This window comes from Argentina anserina, chromosome 6 (genome assembly GCF_933775445.1).
Source record: "Argentina anserina chromosome 6, drPotAnse1.1, whole genome shotgun sequence".
Lineage (NCBI taxonomy): Eukaryota > Viridiplantae > Streptophyta > Magnoliopsida > Rosales > Rosaceae > Argentina > Argentina anserina.
The window spans coordinates 19,133,942-19,155,885 of NC_065877.1; the positions used below are offsets into that span (position 1 = coordinate 19,133,942).

The following is a 21,944-nucleotide window of genomic DNA, read 5'->3' on the forward strand; positions in this document are numbered from 1 at the left end:
AACACTTGGAGGAGTCGGTAGAAACTTGCCACCGTCGTGTCAAGCGTCACCAGCAGGTTCTGGGCAAGGAGGTAGCTCCACCCGACAGTCCTAGTTACTTGGGCCACGTTGGAGCCAGCGGGAAGGAAGTTGAAGCTGGAACTTGGCTCCCCTGCAGCTGTTTCAGTTACTGATAAGTCATAGCTGCACTGCAGCAGCTCTCCTATCCTTCCAACGTTTCTGTTAGGTGAGAACTCTATCCCAACACTTGAATTTACATTTGGAAAGTGTTGAGGTAGTTTGACTTAGGTTTGGTCAGTTTGTTTGTGAGGTTAATTTTTAGGATGTAAGAGTGTTTGGGTGTGTGTTTTTAAGGCCAGCAACAGGGCTGCTGTGTTGTGGTAGAGGAAAGTTGAGTTAGTTGTTATCTTTGGTGATGTTTTGGTAGTTTCGAGAGTAAGGGGTTGTGTGTGTGTGTGTGTGGGTAGTGAAGTGTTGGGAAGTAGGTTGTGTGTTAGGACAGTTGAGGGAGAGGGAGGCCGAGAGCTGTGTTGGAAGTGTGAAGTTGTTCCTTTGTGTTTTAAAGAGTGGCTATGTCCTAGGGGCTGTTTTGGTGGAGTTAATTTTGTTGGACTCTACCACAACACAGCAGCCCTGCTTTGGGACTGTTTTGGGCGATTGGTGTAGTGGTTTTGTGGGTTAGGATCTTGTTGCTATTTTGGGACAGTTGAGAGAAAGAGTGAGACCGAGAGAGTGGTGTTTGGGAAGTAAGAGGAGAAGAGGGTGAAGAGGTTGGAGTGGATGCCACTAGTGTGTGGCATGGGTGATCTTAGTAATTTCAGCAAGAATGCTGAAATTTATGAAGTGTTTATTATTTGGTTTGTTTTGGTTCTTTTTTTTTACTAAGTGGAGCTTTGTTTAACTTAGGTGCTTGAGTTGGAAACAAGTGTTCGACTTGTTGAGTTAGAAGTGGAAACGAGCATTAAGGTGAGTAAACCTCACGTTGGTCTAGTTACCCTTGGTGGTAACTAGACGTGTGAACTTACATTTTATTAATTTTTACTTATTGTGTGATTGAATATAAATGTGTATATATTTAATGATTTATATACATATATCTAAATGGTAATATGATATGCATATATTTATCACTAAGTATATATAGCTACTATATTTGTGAAATATATTGTGTATTTTTAGTTGGTTTTCATTGAATTGTGGAGGATGGGACCGAGGGGGAATAAAATGTACCTCTCGGTAGTTTGGAGGTTTTTGGATGGATTATTGTATAGTCGAAGTGCTTATATGTTGTGTGACCAGAAGGGAAGAAAATGTACCTTCCGGCATTATTGTGTGGTGATTATTTTGTTGTTACCGGAAGGGAAGAAAATGTACCTTCCGGTATGATTATTGCGTGTGTAGCTTTGTGGGTTGTGGTGTTGTCTTTGTAGTGGCCTTATGAGGCAAAAGACTTTGTGTGAGTTGTTCTGCCTTAGTGGCGGCCAGTTTAGCGAAAGAAAATGAATACATATGATTTAGCCTTAGCGGCGGCCCAAGTGGCAAAATGTATTTCAATGTTCTGCCTGTGTGGCGGCCTTAGTGGCATAGGCATATGTCAGAACCACTTCTTGGCCGGTTGTGGGGATGATCATCTAGAGTTCTAGTATTACTGCCAATCTTTTGGGTGCGACTTGAGGGTCGCATGAACCCAGAATGTTCTGCATGTGTTGCGATGTGATTGTGAGTTGTGATTATGCTTGTGTGGCAATATGTGGCGTTTGTTGTGGCATTGGTTGCGAGTTGACATTGTTAGTGTTGTGATGATAATGTTGTTTTATATATATTTCTGAGTTTAGAAATATGTTACATTATCCTTGAGTATTTCTTTTAGTTTACTCATACCAACTTTGTAGCTGACCATGTTTGTATTTACAATCCTGATGTACCATTATTGGTGCAGGGGGTAGTACTGCAGGTACTTCGCAGTAGTATAGGCGGAAGGAGTGAGCAGTTTAACAGCAGTGTGTTGTTTTAGCTTCTGTTCATTTTCCTATTTTGGTGAGGACTTGTAAGAGTTGAATATTGTACAACTTACACGTGTAATTACGTTTTGTTACAGTTTGAAATCTAAGTGTTTTGTTAAACTTGGATAAGATATTCAGCTGCTATATCGTAATTTCATTTATTGAAGTTATATTAGAATGTTAGTATCCATAAATTCGAAATTTTACTGTTTTGAATTTAGGGATGTTACAAAACTAGAGTTATAGTTAATCATCCAGAGATCCGGCCAAGGTGTGGTTCTGACACTCTCTACGCCACTAAAGCCGCTATAAAGGCCGAACATTTAAATCTATTTTACCACTTGGGCCGCCACTAAGGCAAAACAACATTTATTGTTTTTCTTTCGCCAATATGGCCGCCACAAAGGCAGAACAACGCACACAAAGTCTTTTGCCAAAAGACCGCCATAAAGGAAAAACAACACCACACAAGACCAAGCAACAACAATCATACCAGAAGATATATTTTCTTCCCTCCCGGTTACAACACAATTATTAATAATCACAATAATGTCGGAATGTACATTTTCTTCCCTTCCGGCCACACAACATGTATACACTTCAACAATGCAGTTAATCCATCCACAAACCTCTAATTTACCGAGAGGTACATTTTATTCCCACTCAGTCTCATCCTCCACAATCAATATATAAACGAACTAAATATACACAATATATTTCTCATTCATAAGAGCAATATATACTTAGTGATAAATACATGCATATCCTAATACCATTTAGATATACGTATATAACTCACCATATATATATACATTTATATACCAATCGCACAACATTAACAAAACACGGTCATAAGTAAATGTATATAGTTACCACCAAAGATAACTAGCTTACACGTGAGGTTTACTCACCTTTTTTGCTCCTGCAAAACCTTTAATATCACCATAGCAATACAAAGCTTCCAACTCAAAAGCCTCAGTGAAACATTCATAAATTAGTAAATAACCAAAACAATAACACACAACTTGAACCTAACACTCCTCTCTTAACCCCAAAACCCAAAGATCGCCAAAGCGAAAACCTCCCTCATTGATCTCCCTCCTCCAGCCACCAATTCCATTGCCTCCGGTCCCGTTGGAACCACACGGCAGGCCGCATTGATCTGTGGTGGTGGCACACCACCCCGCGTAGCGTTTCAGTCGCACCCGAGATCGCACAGATTCGGCATCATCAAATCTGTCGTCGCCGGCGAGTCTGGGGCACGAGGCCATCGTCACTAATCATATTCCCTCCCTCCACTCTTGTTTCCATCAATGAGGAGGATCGAATTGATCGACAGCGATGTCAAACACAACCTCCGGTCTGGGTTTTCTTGCGACGACATTTATTGGCAGTTTTCGGCCGATTTGGTGCTAACTGCAGGTATGAAAATGTCCTACTTCAAGTGATCTATGTTTTTGTTGTTGGAAGTTTTGTGTTTTGTTGAAGTTTTGGGTGGAGGAGTGTGGTACACGTGCTGCCGCCTAGGGCGGCGTGTGGGAGGATGTTTGGTGGCAGGGAGTAGATTTTAGGCCGTAGGGTTGATGCAAGTTGAAAAATGGGTTGAATTGAAGGTTGCGAGTGAGGTCACGCACGGCTGTCTTGGGCGACGCGTCAGCCCCACGCGTGTTTGTCTAGGGGCGGCGTGTGAGCCCCACACGTGACTGTCTGGGGGCGGCGCGTGAGCCCCACGCGCGGCCGTTTATGGTGGTGTGTGAACAGTGTTTTCGTGAACAATGATTTGACTGTAATTAATATTCTCCTGTATTTTATGATGTCATTTTTTAAGCGCGTTGTTATACCACTAAGTGAGCGACGAAACGAGTGAGGGAATCTCGCGTAGCATTATAGAAGTTGCACTCAGGATTTAAGGTGAGTAAATCATGATAATGAACCTAAAAGGAAAGGAACTAAGTTCTAGTTTTAATTATTTTTCCGGTTTCCATTTTTTTTTTATGTTTGGCTACAATTCTTTTGTATTGGTCTTAACTCTTAAACGTACTGGAAGTAATATCACACCTTTTTTCCGATAAGTAAAACTAATATCACACCTTTACAATCAGTGAGTTACACCCAATGTCTCTAAGGCTCGGGTCATAGGATAAATAATAGAGCAATCAATAAAATAATATAATTTAAACTTAAAGTCACATTTAGAAATTAGTTAAAGTTAACATTAGAAGAAGTAAAAATATGTTGTTATAATATATCGATAAGTATGGTTAAATCATGATTAAAAAGGGAGGACACATGACAATATTTGGGGAGGTGGGCATAAACTGGGCATAGAGTTGTCAAACTTTAGGTGGTCGGTAAATTTGTTTCCGACTAAAGGCAGTGACACAGTACTAAAAGCTCGGCAACTTCAGCCTCGAAATCCGGAGTCACTTTAGTTGGCCCTCGACCTAGTCCCAATGAAAACTAATTTTCTGAAACTTACATCATTGCACTTCCATTTTAATGTCGTCTTGTCCTGTTCATATCTCGTCCCAATTTCGATCGGAATTAATCTGAGAGGAAATTTAAAAAACGCAAAGGCTCGTTTTAATCCCGTTCTGAGTTTAGATAGTGGGACGAGCCGCGTGATTGGCAATATCATGTCTCATGTCCAGCCCTACGTGTTCTATAATTATTTTGAACTCAAAAAATGGATAAATAAGTAAAAATAAGGGGTATTTAGATATGCACACATTTAGGTAGATCCGTTTTACATTAAACACACCTCTTCATTTTACACCCAACCCTATTTATTAGGTTAATTATTAATTTATTGCATGATTATTCTATAATTAAAGCCAATTTATTGCTACCTTCATTATAGGTAATTTATTATTACTAAAATTACATAAATATTTGTTTGACTCCATCATACTTGTTACTTGTTATAATATATTGGACTAATAGGAGTCGCTTGATGATATACTTAACCTCTAGGAGTTGGATAAAATAAGAAAATACCTATAAGAAAGACAAGATTATCTAAGAAAAAGATGACGATAAGAAACTTTTAGTATAAGAAACTTTTAGAATAAGAAAATATATATACATACTAGGAAGACAACATTGTCTTGTTTAATTATACCTATAAGGAATACAACATTATCTAGGAATAAGAAAATATACCTATAAGAAAAACAATATAATCTAGAAAAAAGATGACCAGTACCTTACGATGAGGAACTTTTAGCATAAGAAAATAAACCTATAAGGAAGACAACATTGTCTGTTTAATTATAACTATAAGGAAGACAACATTATCTAGGAATAAGAAAATATACATATAAGAAAGACAATAAAATCTAGAAAAAGATGACTAGTACCTTACAATGAGGAACTTTTAACATAAGAAAATATACCTACAAGGAAGACAACATTGTCTAGAAAAAAGATGAGGAACTTTTAGCATAACGTATAAAATATTTCCCAGATCATGTTATATTTCTTAATCTCATATCTCCCAATGTTTTCTTCTCTTTGAATAATCTTTCATCAACTATGACTAGGAGAGTAGGCAAGAAGTACCATGCATGATTGCCCTCCTCTTGCATCTCTCGTTGTCAATATTATGCGGTAACATTTGGTTTTATTGAGAAAAATATGTATGAAATTCTTTCAAAAAAGACTACATTCATATAAGAAAGATAAGAACTACAAATTTGTGCTGGAAACATAAAATGAGAATATATATATAATGTGTGTTCATGTCAGCAACATAAAATGAGGATTATATAAGGAAACAAAAATTGATTAGTCGTAACTACTTATTTAGGATATGTTTTCTTTTTTCAACCAAAATGGCAAAACATTGAAGCCAACCAAAACGAAAAAAAATTAATTTATAAAAATAAAACCTATAAGGAATGTTGAAATAATTAATTGGGTGTAGATTAAAAAATGAGTTTATATGAAAATTGGGATTCCATAATGGGTATATAGGGTTGGACTCGGTGCCAACGGTTCGGTTTATGAGCACTAACCGAAAACCGACACTGAACTCTCGGTTTCATATTTTTTTAAACCGAAACCGAAAAATATATATAGAAACCGCGGTTTCGGTTAACCTATAATTCGGTTCGGTTTCGGTTTCATTTCGGTTACAAAACCTAATATCCTTATTGACCTTTTGCACTTGACTAATGAAAAAAAAATTGAAAGAGTAAGCTACAAGTTCAATACTTCAATTAAGTTACATTCACCAAATGAATAATCAAGAACTCAAATATTAACTAAACAAAAACATTGTACTTCGTTGAAACACAAGTTAACCAAAATACACATTAAACCTCATGAGCTTCTTCCTTAGACGTCCAGACTTGTCTTAACATGAGGGTTAGTTGACAAAACCCTCAAGCATTACATTAGATCTCTGCATGCATGATTGTACACATACAAAAATCAAAATCACATATCTCTGCATGTATATATTTATTACTAAATATATTTTTTGCATAAGCACCCGATTATATATGTTCACCAAATACAAGTTATAACCTTAACTCCCAATTCTCGGTTCGGTTCAGTTTTCATCGGCTTTTTGAAAGCATATAACCGATAACCGACACCAACTGCTCGGTTCGGTTCGGTTTCTGACACCGACGCAATGATTTCATCCGGTTTTAGTTTCTCGATTTCGGTACGGTTCGGTTATGGCCGGTTTCGTTTTTTCGGTGTCATAAAGTCCAACCCTATGGGTATATGACTAATTATCCCTAAAAATAACGTCATTTTCAGAAAAAGGGTAAATTAACAGGCGGATAAAAATGTGATTTTACAAGGCAGAAGAAGGATAATATCGTCATTGAATAAACCCTAAAGAGCCTGAGGAGTGCGGCTCGGTTTATATAAATCCTTTTCCTTCTTTGAGAACCCGGTAGTGACTCACTCTCTCCATTATCGCTGACCTTCTCAGGTTTCGCTCCTCTATTCCTTACTTCTTAGACCCCTCTCTTTCTTTTGGTGCCAAAATTATTCCAAGACTCTTTCTTGGCTACGGAACAATCTCTAACTGTTAACATTATTGAATCATGTTGTTGTGATCAACATCTCTAAGCACTTGTTTCATTTCCAAGAAACTTGGTATTATGCTGGTGACCATTGCTTCTTTAGCTGTAATTAAGAATCAATGATGTTAGTTTTAAGTAGAAGCAAGATTCTGTGGGGAAATTATATCGGGCGGTTTTGTTTTGCTCATGCTACTGTCTTTGTGAGAAGGAGATTTGCATACAAGAGTTACTCTTTCTGACAATCTTCTCACTTGGGATGGTTGGTTTTGTATATCGATTAATGCAAATACATTTGAAAATGCAAACTAGAGTCTGCAGAGAACAACAATTGTAGGTTAGAAAATCCGAAATTTCATTAATTTTTCAATGACTATAAGCATTTTGTTCTTTGCAAATGCATGTATGCCATGTTGATCTGGAAGTGGGTAGATTGAGTACAAACAAGAGGTAGTCCATATTGGTTAGTTAAAAATTTGTTCAACTTGAGGTAGAAACGCGGGACATTAGTTAATAACTACTAGACATTCATACGAATGATATCATATGGATCATTGTATGTTACCATTATGTTGCAAAAAGCGTGTTGATAGAATTGTTTTGTTTCATGATTTGTCTCTTTAAGGGGCATGCTAATATTTGAGATCATGATATTCTCTTGCAGGTGCCACTGGCTTGAGTTATAATCATGGCTGATGGGTCGTCCCATCCATCTATAATTCAGAAAATGCATGGGCAGTCTATCCTCATTTCTAAGCTTTCTCCCTATTTAAACAGCAGGAACTATGGTTTAACGGGTGCTTATGCAAATGGAGGCTTGCAAGGCCACCGGCTGCCAGCATGCCAAAGCAATGCCCTTGCACAGGTCTCACTGTTGTCTCCCATTATGGCACAAGCTCCCGCAGAGAAAGGAGCAGCTGGTTTTGCAGTTGATTTTCTTATGGGAGGTGTGTCTGCTGCTGTTTCTAAAACAGCTGCTGCTCCAATTGAGCGTATTAAACTATTAATCCAGAATCAGGATGAGATGATCAAGGCTGGTCGGCTTTCTGAACCATACAAGGGGATAACTGACTGCTTTGCCCGAACAATGAAGGATGAGGGTGTAATTGCTCTGTGGAGAGGAAATACTGCTAATGTTATCAGATACTTTCCTACCCAGGTCATTTTTCTTTCCCTTCCTTTTTGTTTATTACAACCATCTTTTGTTTCCTTCCCTTTTTATGTCTGAGTTTTAGGTTATTTTATTATATTCAATAATGTTTCATATCTAGTTAACCAAAAATTTGAGAGGTCACTTCCTAAATCCAAATGGAGATTGTTGTCTTACGTTGTAAACTTTTTGATGTGGAACTGCGCGATTTGTGTCCCCTCTATTAGTCATTTTTAACTTCTGAATATTTGTATATCAGGCCTTGAACTTTGCTTTCAAGGATTATTTCAAGAGGCTTTTCAACTTTAAGAAGGACAGAGATGCCTACTGGAAGTGGTTTGCAGGGAACCTGGCATCTGGTGGTGCTGCCGGTGCTTCATCTCTTCTGTTCGTTTATTCCTTGGACTATGCTAGAACACGTTTGGCAAATGATGCTAAGGCTGCCAAGAAGGGTGGGGAGAGACAGTTTAATGGTATGATTGATGTTTACAAGAAAACCCTGAAGTCTGATGGTATTGCTGGGCTATATCGTGGATTTAATATCTCATGTGTTGGAATTATTGTGTACCGTGGGCTATATTTTGGAATGTATGATTCTCTTAAACCGGTGGTTCTGGTTGGTAGCTTGCAGGTATGTTCAAAATTTCAAACTTGTACTCTTTTATCAAATTTGTATGTGGGGTTATTTTCTGCGGAAGTTGTGAAAGTGCAAGTTTTGTGTTGGTGTCTAACTGTCTAAGGCAGTTGAACTATTTTCATCGTCAAGTTATTTCCTTTTCTGATTTCTTTCCCCCACCACTTTTTTGCCTTGTTACAAAGCAAGCTGTGAAGATCCATGTCTGGATACTATGTCGAACCTTGGGTTCTCTTTAATCCCAGACCCTTTCATTATCTAGTTTCAGTTATGTTATGGTGTTAATCTGTTTGGCTTATTTTAAGAGAAAATAATTTAAATTTGTGGCGTTGAACTATTGTAAACTGATGTTCTTTGAATGCCCCATAAAATTGACTTGATAATACTTGCAGAATATGCTGACGGTAGTCTCTGTGTTTCTCTTGGTACTTAACAGGATAGTTTCTTTGCTAGTTTTTTGCTGGGATGGGGAATTACGATTGGAGCTGGATTGGCTTCATACCCTATTGATACAGTGCGCAGAAGGATGATGATGACATCAGGAGAAGCAGTCAAATATAAAAGCTCTTTGGATGCTTTTAAGCAAATTGTCAAAAATGAAGGTGCTAAATCTCTATTCAAAGGTGCTGGGGCAAACATATTGCGTGCTGTTGCAGGTGCTGGTGTGCTTGCTGGCTATGACAAACTGCAAGTCATTGTTCTCGGCAAGAAGTATGGATCTGGTGGTGGTGGTTAATTGATGTTGATGTTGACGAAAACCTAGTGTTTGTTAATGTCTACTCGCTTGGTGTAATAATTTAGATGACAAATATGTTTTTACATAGTTAGGGAACTGTTACTAGTGAAACATAGGTACAAGAATGAAATTTGAAATAGTCGGTGTTATAACTTGTGAGATTTAAGTTGATGTTTATGGGGGTGCATATTTTTCCGTTATCCATTTCTTTTCTTACAACGCCAGGTAGTATACACCCAAGCTAGTGTGATGCAGGTCATTGATGCATTTGACTTGGGTGCTCTAAGTTGTGTTGCTGGTTATGAGCAGCAATGTTACAACTCAGTAGCTGTATGGAGCTAAATAGATTGAGCCATGAGTCAATTGGTCCTTAATTTCTTCACACTGCCTCTCCCCATAATCTTCAGGCAAGAAAATTATTAAATTACAAACAAAAACGAGGTAGGTACAGGGGACAGAATTCAAAACCAATTAGACAGATGGTTGTCTGAAGCAAACGTCAAACTTTCCTTTAGTTCGAAGAAAACTGAACGTGGCCTTACTATCTGTTCTGGTATTGTCTGGGGTTTGAAGATGTTAGATGTCTTTGTCCAGCTCCACTTGAAACAACTGTGATAACTACCTTTATGGAACGAGGTAGGTCTTTAGGCTATGTAATATTATTGCTATTATTGCCATCCTATTTCTATTAGTGTTATGCGAAAGTAATCCATATTAATACCAGAATTGTAATGGTGAACTGTCGCTAGCCAGCCGGAACAAATTTCCTCCAGCATCATCATCTGCTCTGATCAAAATGATTGAAAAGGAGACTAGTTCCCAGTGGGCATATGTGCATTTTTACTTGGACAGATATAAAAACGACTAGCTGATCTCTTCCCATGATCAAACCAATTAACTGACTGAGGAGAGGATTAAGAAATGGTTTTGTTTTCATTCACTTAAATTGCTAAATGTGCCAATGCCATCTTATTTACTCTACTACTTTTGTATATCTCCAGTTTGTTCAACCAAATTAATCTGGCTTCTGCAGCTGCAAAACACAGCAGCAGTAGTGTATATGCTTCTCATCATCATGGCCTTCCTCGCCACGGCCGCCGCCACAGAAACCATTCTAATTCTGCTGCATCATCAGAAGATCATTCCAATGCAAGACTCGATCGAGCTTTTCTTGCCCTCCAAGCATGGAAACGAGTGATGTACTCAGATACACACAACTATACCTCAAATTGGAAGGGTCGTTCAGTTTGCACTTACAAAGGTGTGTTCTGTGCACCTGCTCCTGATGACCCCAAAATCCAAGTTGTTGCTGGCATTGACCTTAATAAAGCTGACATAGTCGGATTCCTCCCAGACGAATTAGGCCTCTTGTCGGACCTTGCACTTATCCATCTGAATAGCAACCGCTTTTGTGGCATCCTCCCTCAGAGTTGGCCAACCTCACACTCCTTCATGACCTTGATATCAGTAACAACAGATTTGTTGGTCCTTTCTTACTGTAGTCATCTCCCTCCCTGGTCTAAGATATCTTGATGTTCGCTACAACGAGTTTGAAGGGCCATTACATCCACAACTCTTCAGCAACATAGTACAATTAGATGCAATATTTGTAAATAACAACCGCTTCACTAGTATAAACACCAGTGTGGTTGTGTTTGCTAACAATAACTTCAGCGGATGCCTTCCTCCGAGCATAGCCAACTTTGCAAATACATTGGAGGAGCTTTTGCTTATCAACACAAGCTTATCGGGATGTCGTCCACAACAAGTTGGCTTTCTGTATAAACTAAGGGTGTTGGATGTGAGCAATAACAAGCTTGTTGGTCCTATAGTAGATATTTTATCTTGTAAATACTTGATTCAGATTCTACCTGGGTGATTAATGAGTTCAGTGATATATTCCAGAAAACTGTAATAGGACAGTCTTAGAGAATCTTATAAGTGTAAGAGGCTTCAGGAAACCTGGAAAGAACTGACGAAACAAAAAGTCTTCATAAAGGGTACCGTCAGAAGCAGTCTCTTGCTGCTCATACAAATAATTCTGCTGCTTTCAGCATCATCATTATAAGAAAGAGATGATGCAACTATGCAAGCATTCAATACAAAGTGCGGTTTTATAGTGTCCAGGACCTATGATATTTATAAGTAATCCTACCATAGGCACATTACCGCTATATATTATGTACTTAATATAATCCAAAAGCAATGCGGGACTATGTTGACAGTCATAGAGGTGCATCAACTTTGACGATCGGTAGAGACTAGAGAATAATGCATTAAATCATACTTCTGTAGCATAATATCCTCAGAACAAATTGCAAGAGGGACAGATGAAGTACTTCTGACATCATACAAGTGAACCAGATTAACCAACAAGTCTGACATTAATTATTTATACCATGTGCCCGAACAGCATGTGTAAAACAAGTGATTTTTACATACTACATCCTCTTTTCATTTTGGTGAAAAAAGCATACATTTACCCGAGATTAGGTTTGGTTTACAAATGCTCCAGGGACGAGCTTAACAAAACTATACATCAGAAAGCTAGAAGCGGGATTGGACCTTTTGCCATAAATTGACTTAAGAAGTTGACCTATGCTTGCACGGCAAGTGCAATCAAGTGTTGCAATATAGATCATCAGGAGAGATAGATCAAAGGCGCACTAAGCAGAACACATTGATTTCCTTTGCTTTGCCAGCAAATCACTAAGTTTCTTTAAAAGGTGAGGGTCAGAGCACATGTATTCCTGGAAGGACACCCTCAGATCTTGCAACAGTTTCTTGTCACTACAACCAGGATTACTGTTAAGCAGTTTCTCAAAGAAATTCTTCCAGAGCTCAACCTTCCAGTATCTGAAGTTGTTTGAATCACCATAGCAGTCAAATCGTCATAGTACCAAAAGAAGAGTGAAAATTAGAAATAAAAAATAAGAACTGATGAGGAAACAAAAAGCTATGCCTTTACGTGTTTGTATTGCCCATGAAATGACCCTATTTCTCTAGCTAGGGTATATATATTGACACTGCCCCTCCCAGATAAGAGCTCAAGATTATAGACAAATGTCAAATATGCATGACTGAGAAAACTACCTTTTAAAAGATGCCTTGGGTAGATATACATAACCACCATCAGATGATGGTTTCTTGTCAATCTCCATGTAAGAACTATGCAGCATCATATGGACAACAACACAGAGTCCATATGTGTCTACCTGGTGACAAGGGACAAATCTAAGTAAGATAGAGTATAATAACCAAACTTACAATGCAAAATGAAACACGAACTAGCCTGAAATGTCCAAGGCTTATTCTGTTGCATCTCCACACAACGAAATCCAGAAGTTCGGCAATCTCCCTTGAACTTTATATTTTCGGGAAAGAGACGCAGATCTATCCCTCTTCCCCAGTCTACAAGGCAAAGACCCTGCAAAATTATCAAGATTAACATAATTTAACTAAACAAGTACAAGATTTTTGGAACCACAAACAAACCTGATCAAGCCAGGGGCCACTTCTTTCCAGAAACCCATCTTTTGTAAGCTCATTTTTGTCCTGAAATCCATTAGTTTTTAGGATGTCCCTGCAAAAGTTCAAGCAATTGATGTCAATGCAAGGTGGAAAAATCCATAGGATGCAATCTCTGATCACATGCTTACACACTTCTTTGATTCCAATCATGCTGTTCTAATAAACTTGCACTTATATAAGGTGTCATTTTTTATTATAGAAGCTTTGCCGAATATAAAAAAATTCTTATTATAAAAGATCCTTTTACTCTACATTGGATGACATCCTACTATATAAACTAATGAAGTATCAGCCATCTAACTGTAGGATAACTGTAACCGAAACTAATCTCGAAGTATGTCTCATAACTGGAAACGCAATTGCAACTGGGGAAGACAAAGAAATAAGAATACAACACTACTAGTAAGTAGTAAATAGCATGGGAGGAAGAAGGGGTGAAAAAGGTAGGGAGTTTAAGATTGTGAGTGAAAATGTAAGATGAAAGGGTCCAGTTTTCAGCATATTTAAGTTCCAGTCTGCATTTCTGCTGAATTCTAACTTTCTAAGAGTTCCTAACTTCAGATACTAGTCAATGTACACATTTAATACATTGTTAATAATGTTTGTTACCGAGAATAGCAAATTAGCAGATTATCAGGCTTGAAATCCCCATGAATGATGCCAACATCATGCAAAGTTTCTAACATGTAGAGCATTTCTATGGTGTAATAAATGCATAACTCCTCTTCCATGGATTTTCCGGTGACTGCAAATGAGTTTATTACATCCTGTCCAAGATCATTAGGCTATAAGCATTGATGGCATGATGGTTCCCGACAGTGTATATTAAAATTTGGTGTGATTATGATACCTGAAGAGTCCCATTAGCAATATAGTTACAGACAAGAATACTACAGTCAGAATAGAGATGCATTCTCTGAGCGAAACCAAAGATTGACCTCTGAGACAATGACATCAATAGTTAAATAAACAGAACAAGGAACTGCCCACAAAAAGGTGGAGCACGAGTAAATACTTACTTCCTTGTCTGAGATCCGTTGATCTAGTTCACGATACATATAGAATTCCCACGGGAAAGCAGGCTTTTGTATCTGCCGCAGATTAAACAAACAAAAAAACTATGAAGATATCCAGTAAGTTGATGCTAAACATCATTTAGAGATCACTACTGAGGTAAACACTTACCTTTAATGCAACAACATCTTCAGGGTTACAATTCATGTATGCTTTATATACTTGAGCAAACCCACCTTGACCTGCATAACCCGTAATCTGGTATTTTGTACGACCTACGAGCATAAAGATAAGGGGAATCAATTAATATAATGCTGCATTCATAATGTAATGATATTAATAATATAAAACAAAAATTAAAAGAATTAAAACTAAATATAAAATTTTTATATATTAGGAGAGCAGAAACATTATCAAATTATTTAGTGGAAATGTTGATGTTAAAATATAAGAGAGATCCTGACTCCCTGGACCCTAACTAACGTGATAGGGATAGGGAAGTATTGAAGTTGGTACTGGGTCCAATTCTTGATCAAAGGGAGAAAATGAATTTCTTTCATTCAGATTGGTGCATTTAAATGAATGTTAGTTTAAGTTTTGTTTGCAGAAACTATTCAAAAATTATAATGAGTACCAAGGTCAGACACTTTTCCTTGTGGACTGAGAAAGAAAGCTCTAAAATTAAGTAATGGATGAGAAAATTTGAATAATACACTTGTCCTGAGTACTTAAACTCTACAGTATATTCTTGTCCTGAGTAGTTAAAACTCTACCGTATATTAAATACTCAAGTTCACATATCATTTTATTAACACAGGAGAGCAAATTAAAAAATAGTTGCTGTTTATAGAATTTGCACCAAGAGTTTCATATCCAGCACAAATCAGATGCATGCATATATTTCTGACATCTAACAACCCTGCACCACTGCTTAACAAACCACTGCATTTATAGACGAACCTCGCCAAAAACTAGAAAGTGAGCAATTTGAAATAATTCACCTATCTCAATAGTCTTGTTCCTTGATGAGTTCTTCAAAGAAGACAGCGCCACTTTTCCTGAGTAAGCTTTATTAGTAGAATGATATCCCTGAGAAAGAGAAAAGGCAAATATGAGACGCTAACTCGAACTCAGACTGTACTGTGAAATGATACTACAAAGTGATGAATATCTCACATCACATTTCATAAGTTGAGGGGTAATTTTCTTTAATAGGGCTGTCATTGTGGAACTGGACCATGGATTAATTTGGCTGTCAAACTGAATGGATTGATCGTTGTCAACCTGCACCACAGAAACATTAATTCGCCAGCTTTCTTTGTATGTTCACAAGTTGCAGCTATATAACTCACCAACCAAAACTTCAAAGATAGAAAACAAGAGGAAAAAAAAAACCCTTTTATATTTCACATGTCACCAAACTATACATAGAACAAACTCTGTTAAGCAACAAAAGAGCAGTGAAAGAAGCAACAAGCAATCTGACAACCAATACATAAGGTCTAGAATTCGATAAATCAAACAAAAACAGTTCACTACCTCATGAGACAAAGCAACTAATCCAGACATCCTTTGAAGAAATGAAGCGTATGCTTTCTTCACCCACTCAGCAGGCGCAGCATTCCTAGAGCGCAATACAGTAAACATCATACAAGCATTGCACAGCAAAAAAACAAAAACAAAGATGCTCTATCCCCAAATGGAGACACAGAGACAAATATCACTACGGCATAAAGAGAGAGACCTTTGAATACCCATCTTATAAACCCTGTCGGCATGGTACGCCTTCCCTATGGATTCAAGAAAGTAGGCATACCCAACATACAGCTTAGAATTGCCACCACATATCTCCTTATCCATCAATTCCAGAAACAGTGTTTCGTAGTCTTCGATAAATCGCATCTACATAACCCAGGAGCACACAATTCCCAATTGATTCAAGCAAGCAAGGATGAAAAAAGCGACTAAGAAATCAAACATGAGATGGGTAAGAAGGTAATGTACATAGAAGAAGCAGATATAGAAGAATCTGGTGTCGTCATGGTAGCGAGGGTTGTCCTTTAATGCTGCGATGCAATCGGAGAGAATCTTGGTGAGGTGCGACCCGGAATCCTTCCCGGAGTTGAAGTCGTCGACGGCTTGCTCTATCAATCTGAAGGTTGCAACTAATTTGTTAGCAGCAAAATCCGAGAAATCTAAGAGAGATAGAGAGAGAGAGAGGGAGTACCTGAGGGAGGACGAGAGAGGGTCGCGGAGAGGAGAGGCGGTGGCCAGCGCTTGGTGGTAGACGGCAACCATGGCCGGAGTCTTGGAAGCAGAAACAGAAGCGGGGAAATGATTTTTGAACTTTTGAAACCACCACCGTTTTGCTTTTTTGTGGGACTTCATCCGACTAAGCTCTCAAGTCTCAACTCAAGCTCCAAAGTTTTTATTTTATTTTTTTCTTCTTTTGGGTTTGGACAAAATTAGACATGGGTGGATTACCAACATCATTTTTCACCTACCAACCAACACATAATTTGTATGAAAAATCAATTATTTTTACCAATTAATAAAGTTGGTATGTGCGTGTTTGGTTGATGGGACTAGTAAGCACAACACTAGATAAGGGATACAAACTACCTAATACTATGTTTGGGACTAATGGGTATTATATCAAATGACCTTAGGTAAGACCGTGATTCTCATTTCACCTCCTTAATTGATGTTAACGTGAGTACAACTTTTGTTACCCCTTATCTAAGGTTCATTCACTTAACTCTCTCTCTCTCTCTCCTGTCGTAGCAACAAAGACTCAATTCTTGTCTCCAGTTTCCGGCCACCATAGGATGTCCGACCGGCCTGGAATTCTTCTCCTCAATGTTGCGGTTATTCCTATAGCTTTGGTCTATTCCATGAGCTCTTCATGATTCTATAAGTAAATTTGAGTTTGATGGATTTGTGGAGAATCTGAGTTTTTGGCCGGTGGATGACTATCATGTATGGTGATTGTTTATGGTAGTGGTTCTAGTTGAAAGAGTTGAGTGTTGGGCTTGATTAGTAGAGTTAATTTTATTTTATTATAGAAGATCGATTCCAAATGGTCTCTTTGTTGATTGATGTAAATTGTTTATCGATATAAATTTATGTTTAAGCCTACCCAAGTGAGAGTAGCCTGAGCATTAATTTGATTTGAATTGATGAGAGTTGTAAAGATAGCACTGGGTATGGTAGACTTGAAATTGGATGATTCGAATTTACAAACAAGAATCAAATTGGTTTGATGTAGCTGGTTTGTTCTTGGTCTTCTCTCTTATGTGTTCTTCATTTTAGTACTCTATTCTGGGTAGCCTGGTTTATGCTTGACCACACCAAACGTAGTACAAAGTTAGTGTCGTCTAACCCTCCTCTCATGAGGGGAGGACAATATTAACAATTAGTACACAATAGTGAGGGGTACCAAATGTGCACTTACATGTTTGTTACATGGGATATTCTTGGATTGATTATCTTATTTTCTTACATAAGACTTATCTCATGTTTGGGAACACTTGAGACTATTTTTTTGGGACTTTGGAACACCAAAAGCCCTCCCAACATGATCTACGATAACTCCATCAATTTTTTGCCCTCCTTCCTCATGTTCTTCTCCTAGACTTCTCCATTCTCTACTGGTCATCTCCATCGAGTATGAAATTAGGATCTGAATGGGTTTGAAATTATCATAAGAGATTCAGTCAATGAAAGGCGCCAATTACAGGAAGTAGAGGTTCGTTTGATTGGGTTTGTGTTGTTCTCGTCTGTGTTTGATTCAATTGCGTTTATATGGATGCTTGGCTTATGGGGTTTTTTTTTTCCGAGTGGAAGCACATTGAGGATTGTAGTTGGATCAAGCCGAGATTGGTCGTTGATTTGCAGGTTTTTTTATCGAGAACAGTAAATTGATTCAACAAAAATTTAGTTTCTTTCTGGGTGCCTCCCTGTCTTTGTCCACCCACTAAGATCAATCTCTATCTCTCAATTCCACCTTTCCTCAAGTACTTTTGTTCTCTCTGTAATCTGGGTTTTCTGTAAGATCTGCAATTTCAAGTTTGGAGATGTTGACGGTGTTAGTTTTAATTGTAGTGTTGGTGGTATCAAACATGGGTTAATGCTTACATAACATAAGCCTAGCTTCTGGAAGGCTAGATTTAGGAAGAAAATAGATGGGGGTACAATAGTCCCCGTACCAAACGTCTCCTTAGTGTACGTTTGGTGTAAAGGACTAACTGGTATTGCACTAAATAAGAGGTATTAACTTATTTGTAATGCAATTGGTGTTGAGGAGTACAAGGAATTATTAGCTTAGTTAACACCATGTTTTCCCTTCCAACCTCCTTAAGTGGTGTTATCTTGAATACTCATTTTGTGGAACTCAGAATACCACTGTCTCTCTCGTCTTCTCTCTCTCTCTCTCCCTCTCTCTTAAAATTCAGATCGCTCACAATCCTCTTCATCACTCTCACCAACCACACTCATCTAATTTGCCAAGTTCACTACTTCGTCGTCCGAGGTATTAACATGTTGCTCCACCAATTGATTAAACAGAAGGTTAGTATGAGGTTTAGCTTATTGTTTATTAAACATAAGGGAAATTAGAATGAGATTGCTAAATTTGGTTCTAGGTATTGCAAAATTTAGTTGAATTGATGAAGATTGGTGATTAGAAAAGGGGATGAATGAATTAGGTTCAATTGGTTGAAAACTAGAAGAAGGATTTGAATTGGGATTGAGAGAAAGAGATTGGGTTACCAGAGAAAAAAAACTCACATGGTCCTTCTTGGGGCTGGGTTCCTCGTCGGAGCTCAAGGGTTAAAAGCCAAGCTTCGTCGTCTGCCTCCTCAACAATCTGATTTGGAAGTCGACTTGCATGTGTAGGTATGATCAAGAAGGAGAAAATGAGAGGAACACAGTGATATAGGCTATGGTGTGGTCTAAGTTGGCCGGACTGAGGCTCGGCGATGGATGTAATTAGATTGGCGGTGCGGCTCTACAAGTTCATTCGGGGTTGTAATTTTTTTGACTTCCTGACTATCCTACCCTACATAGCCCTCCCCATCAAACATGATTCAAATTAGTGCTAGGTAAGCCTACCCATATGAGAGTAGCCCAAGTATTAATTTTAGAGTGACTCACAACAATCTGTACTCAGTGCTATTGTGGAACTGATAGGAGCACTTTGTGCTACGTTCTTAATATGTTTTCACCTCCATTTGTACTTTGCTTAACCCTTATTGTTGTAATATCGAGTCATTGAGTCACAATAGGAGTCTTGGATGGGTATGGATGTGTTTTTGTGCTTAAATGAGTTAAAAACGAAGAATTGGTCTAGAGTCCTAGTTTGAGTAGGAATCCTTATAGGACTAGGAAACCTAGTTGAATTAGGAGTCTTCATCTTTTTACGTTTTGGTCGCATTGGCGATATCTTGAGAGTCATGTTTGCATTAGGAATCCTTGTTAGACTAGGAAACGTACCATTTTGGAAAGTCCTACTTGAACTCAAACTCTTATTACGAAACTTTCCTAAATGAACTTTCCTGTTCTAGTAACTTACTTATTCTAGTAAGTTTCCTTTTTGCAAATTAGAAACTTTCCTAATCTAGTTGAGCTCATCTATTACATATGTCTTTTTAAGACAACTAATGTCTAGATTAGAACATGATTTTCGAAATACATTATCTCTTACTATTGATTTTCTTTTCTTATTTTCAGATTGAAGAGATAATTCAAAGAGATAAAGAAGGAGTTCAAATCCGAGTTACACAAGATAATAGGAGAGGCCATGTCGTGCATATACAATCAGCTGAAGATAAAACTCACGGCTTGAGGAAAACAAGGAGGTTGTGTGCAACAAGGAAGCTTTCATGCCGTCCATATTCATTAAGGAGAAGAAGTCCAATTCGTGTGAAGCTTTAAGAGAATAACTAGGAGATGGCGTGCCTTATCAATTCAGCAAATAAAAAGGAGTCCAGCCGTGTGTAACCCTAGAGAAACAAGGGGATAAGAGCTGAATTAATCCAAGGAAAAAGGAGAGCCATTCGATCTCATCATGGCAGCAACATCACAGCCGTGCATCCTCCATGGATCAGCCCAAAACTCTAGCAGCCTCTTCTCCTCCTTCCTCTATATATAGCTCGGCCTCTCTTCAGAAAAATCATCTCCATTCTCTCATAAACACAGCCGAATTGCTGCCCAAACACAACCAGAAAATTCAAGCCACAAAACCTTCATCCATCACCACAAAACCGTGCTCATCTTCCTCCTCATCCAAATCCGAATCATCCTTGCTTCATCCTAGAAGGTTTCTAAAGTGTGATTCATCCATGGCTTGTAATTTTTCTTTTGGTTTTCTGCAATTTTCGATTTCATTGTATGAATTCTTGGATGTGATTTTCGGTTTTATATATGAAGAGCATAAATTCAGACTTCTTGGGTTTTATGTTTTGATTGTATGAATTCATTGAAATATGTATGTATGTCGTGCTAGATGAATAGGGGCAGTAAGTTTTCGATTTCAATTTAGGTTTTATTTCAATTAATTCCTTGAACTTGTGCATCTAAATCAATGCTTGAGGAAGCCAAGGCCATGGTTCTCCTAAAGTTGCGATTTCATTCACCAAAGTATTCTTTGATTGAATATGCGCTTCGTGTTTCAATAATTGATACTTGTTTAGGGTTGTGATAGTTCTAGGGATTTGCATGTTTAATCAAGATGAGTGACGCCATGCTTGTGTAACATGTTTCAATTCGACTTAATGTGCTTATGTGCTACTTTGTTGTTTAACTAGAACGCTTCGTTATGTTGAACTCTCTTTAGCATATGTTTAGGATTGAACGCTTCGTTGATTCTAGATAAATAAGAAGTCTTAACGATTAGATGAACCGCTTCGGACTCTAATTAGAATTGGAATTGAAATGGACTTAGATATAATCGAAATAAGTTGCTGCCTATATGATGTTCTATGCGTGTCATACATGTTTCTTGAGTGAAATTCGTGTTTTGTTTATGTGATGAATGGTTGATCAATTGTATATAAGTAATTTAGGATTTATTTTAAGTTGTAGTTTTAGAATCCAACTCAAATCCCCCAATAACATGATAAGTGTTGAGGCCCTTTTGATTCCCCGGACTGAACGATCCCTGCTTATTCTATACTAACGATGATGTTTTACAGGGTATTTTATAGACGTTCTAAACGAACGCTCTATCAGGAACTCTATAAATTTAGTACTTGTCCTACTCTCCCTTGGGTCACCTTAACAAGTACTAAATTGTACAAGGATTGGTACGATACCAAACTTTCGGTAACCAACATCTTCGTCTACCAGCTAATTTGATTTGGTTGGTTGGTTTGTCTTGGCACAAAATTGTCAGCCATAGTTAGCATAATATATTTTAAGTTATAGTCTTCTCTTAATTTCAAAAACTTCAAATTTTGAGAAAACATCGAGGATATATCAAAAATATTGAAATTTTAAAAATTATTATAGCAATATTATGAAAATTATAGGTACAACCAATATATATATATATATATATATGGGGCTTTTCAGGTGCGGAGGTATGTACTTTAGCTTAAGGTACAAATTTTCTTTTTTTTTGCCAACTTTCCAATCGAGTTTTCACATTTCCACCGTCCAGTCCTTAGGTAATAACGTATAGATCACATATGCAAATTTGCAGCCAATTTGGTAATCGTTAAGTCACTCAAAACTGCGTTTTTCTATTATACACATGAACGGTTCAAATTCGGCAAATTTAATTCGTTCATTGATTTAACTTAGTTAGATAGCTTAACGATTACCAAATTGGCTGAAA

At 37.8% G+C, this 21,944-nt stretch overlaps 3 protein-coding genes across 4 annotated transcripts; 2 read left to right on the top strand and 1 right to left on the bottom strand.

Annotated features, from left to right (window-relative positions):
• Nucleotides 1-6,912: 6,912 nt before the first annotated feature.
• On the top strand, nt 6,913-9,762 carry LOC126798126 (ADP,ATP carrier protein 3, mitochondrial). 2 transcript variants are annotated; one of them, XM_050524967.1, is made up of 4 exons: nt 6,913-6,951; nt 7,707-8,201; nt 8,452-8,823; nt 9,263-9,762. In XM_050524967.1, the coding sequence occupies exons 2-4, from the start codon at nt 7,731-7,733 to the stop codon at nt 9,560-9,562; spliced, it is 1,143 nt and encodes a 380-aa protein (XP_050380924.1). In that variant the 5' UTR covers nt 6,913-6,951; nt 7,707-7,730; the 3' UTR covers nt 9,563-9,762. The 2 variants fall into 2 exon arrangements, with proteins under 2 accessions (XP_050380924.1, XP_050380923.1); XM_050524966.1 differs by lacking the exon at nt 6,913-6,951 and adding an exon at nt 6,991-7,118.
• Nucleotides 9,763-10,507: 745 nt separating this feature from the next.
• On the top strand, nt 10,508-11,441 carry LOC126796997 (pollen-specific leucine-rich repeat extensin-like protein 3; the record flags this gene model as incomplete). Its single annotated transcript, XM_050523696.1, is given in 3 exon segments — nt 10,508-10,991; nt 10,994-11,053; nt 11,056-11,441. Coding segments are annotated over 3 exon segments (930 nt in total), but the record flags the coding sequence as incomplete, so codon positions are not given.
• Nucleotides 11,442-11,972: 531 nt separating this feature from the next.
• LOC126799476 (mitotic checkpoint serine/threonine-protein kinase BUB1) lies at nt 11,973-16,471 on the bottom strand. The gene is made up of 14 exons (XM_050526682.1): nt 16,335-16,471; nt 16,112-16,259; nt 15,852-16,009; nt 15,647-15,731; nt 15,284-15,391; nt 15,109-15,196; nt 14,279-14,382; nt 14,113-14,184; nt 13,944-14,033; nt 13,703-13,860; nt 13,058-13,145; nt 12,855-12,989; nt 12,656-12,777; nt 11,973-12,418 (listed from the first exon to the last, which is right to left on the bottom strand). The coding sequence occupies exons 1-14, from the start codon at nt 16,403-16,405 to the stop codon at nt 12,229-12,231; spliced, it is 1,617 nt and encodes a 538-aa protein (XP_050382639.1). The 5' UTR covers nt 16,406-16,471; the 3' UTR covers nt 11,973-12,228.
• Between the last annotated feature and the right edge of the window lie 5,473 nt (nt 16,472-21,944).

Excerpts from the sequence above, each read along its gene's own strand:
- LOC126798126 (XM_050524967.1), top strand. The coding sequence starts at position 7,731 with ATGGCTGATGGGTCGTCCCATCCATCTATAATTCAGAAAATGCATGGG. Across the intron at positions 8,202-8,451 it reads TCAGATACTTTCCTACCCAG|GCCTTGAACTTTGCTTTCAA; the intron begins GTCATTTTTCTT and ends TTTGTATATCAG. Across the intron at positions 8,824-9,262 it reads TTCTGGTTGGTAGCTTGCAG|GATAGTTTCTTTGCTAGTTT; the intron begins GTATGTTCAAAA and ends GGTACTTAACAG.
- LOC126799476 (XM_050526682.1), bottom strand. The coding sequence starts at position 16,405 with ATGGTTGCCGTCTACCACCAAGCGCTGGCCACCGCCTCTCCTCTCCGC. Across the intron at positions 15,732-15,851 it reads TATAAGATGGGTATTCAAAG|GAATGCTGCGCCTGCTGAGT; the intron begins GTCTCTCTCTTT and ends ATTGCGCTCTAG. Across the intron at positions 15,392-15,646 it reads TAGTTGCTTTGTCTCATGAG|GTTGACAACGATCAATCCAT; the intron begins GTAGTGAACTGT and ends TCTGTGGTGCAG.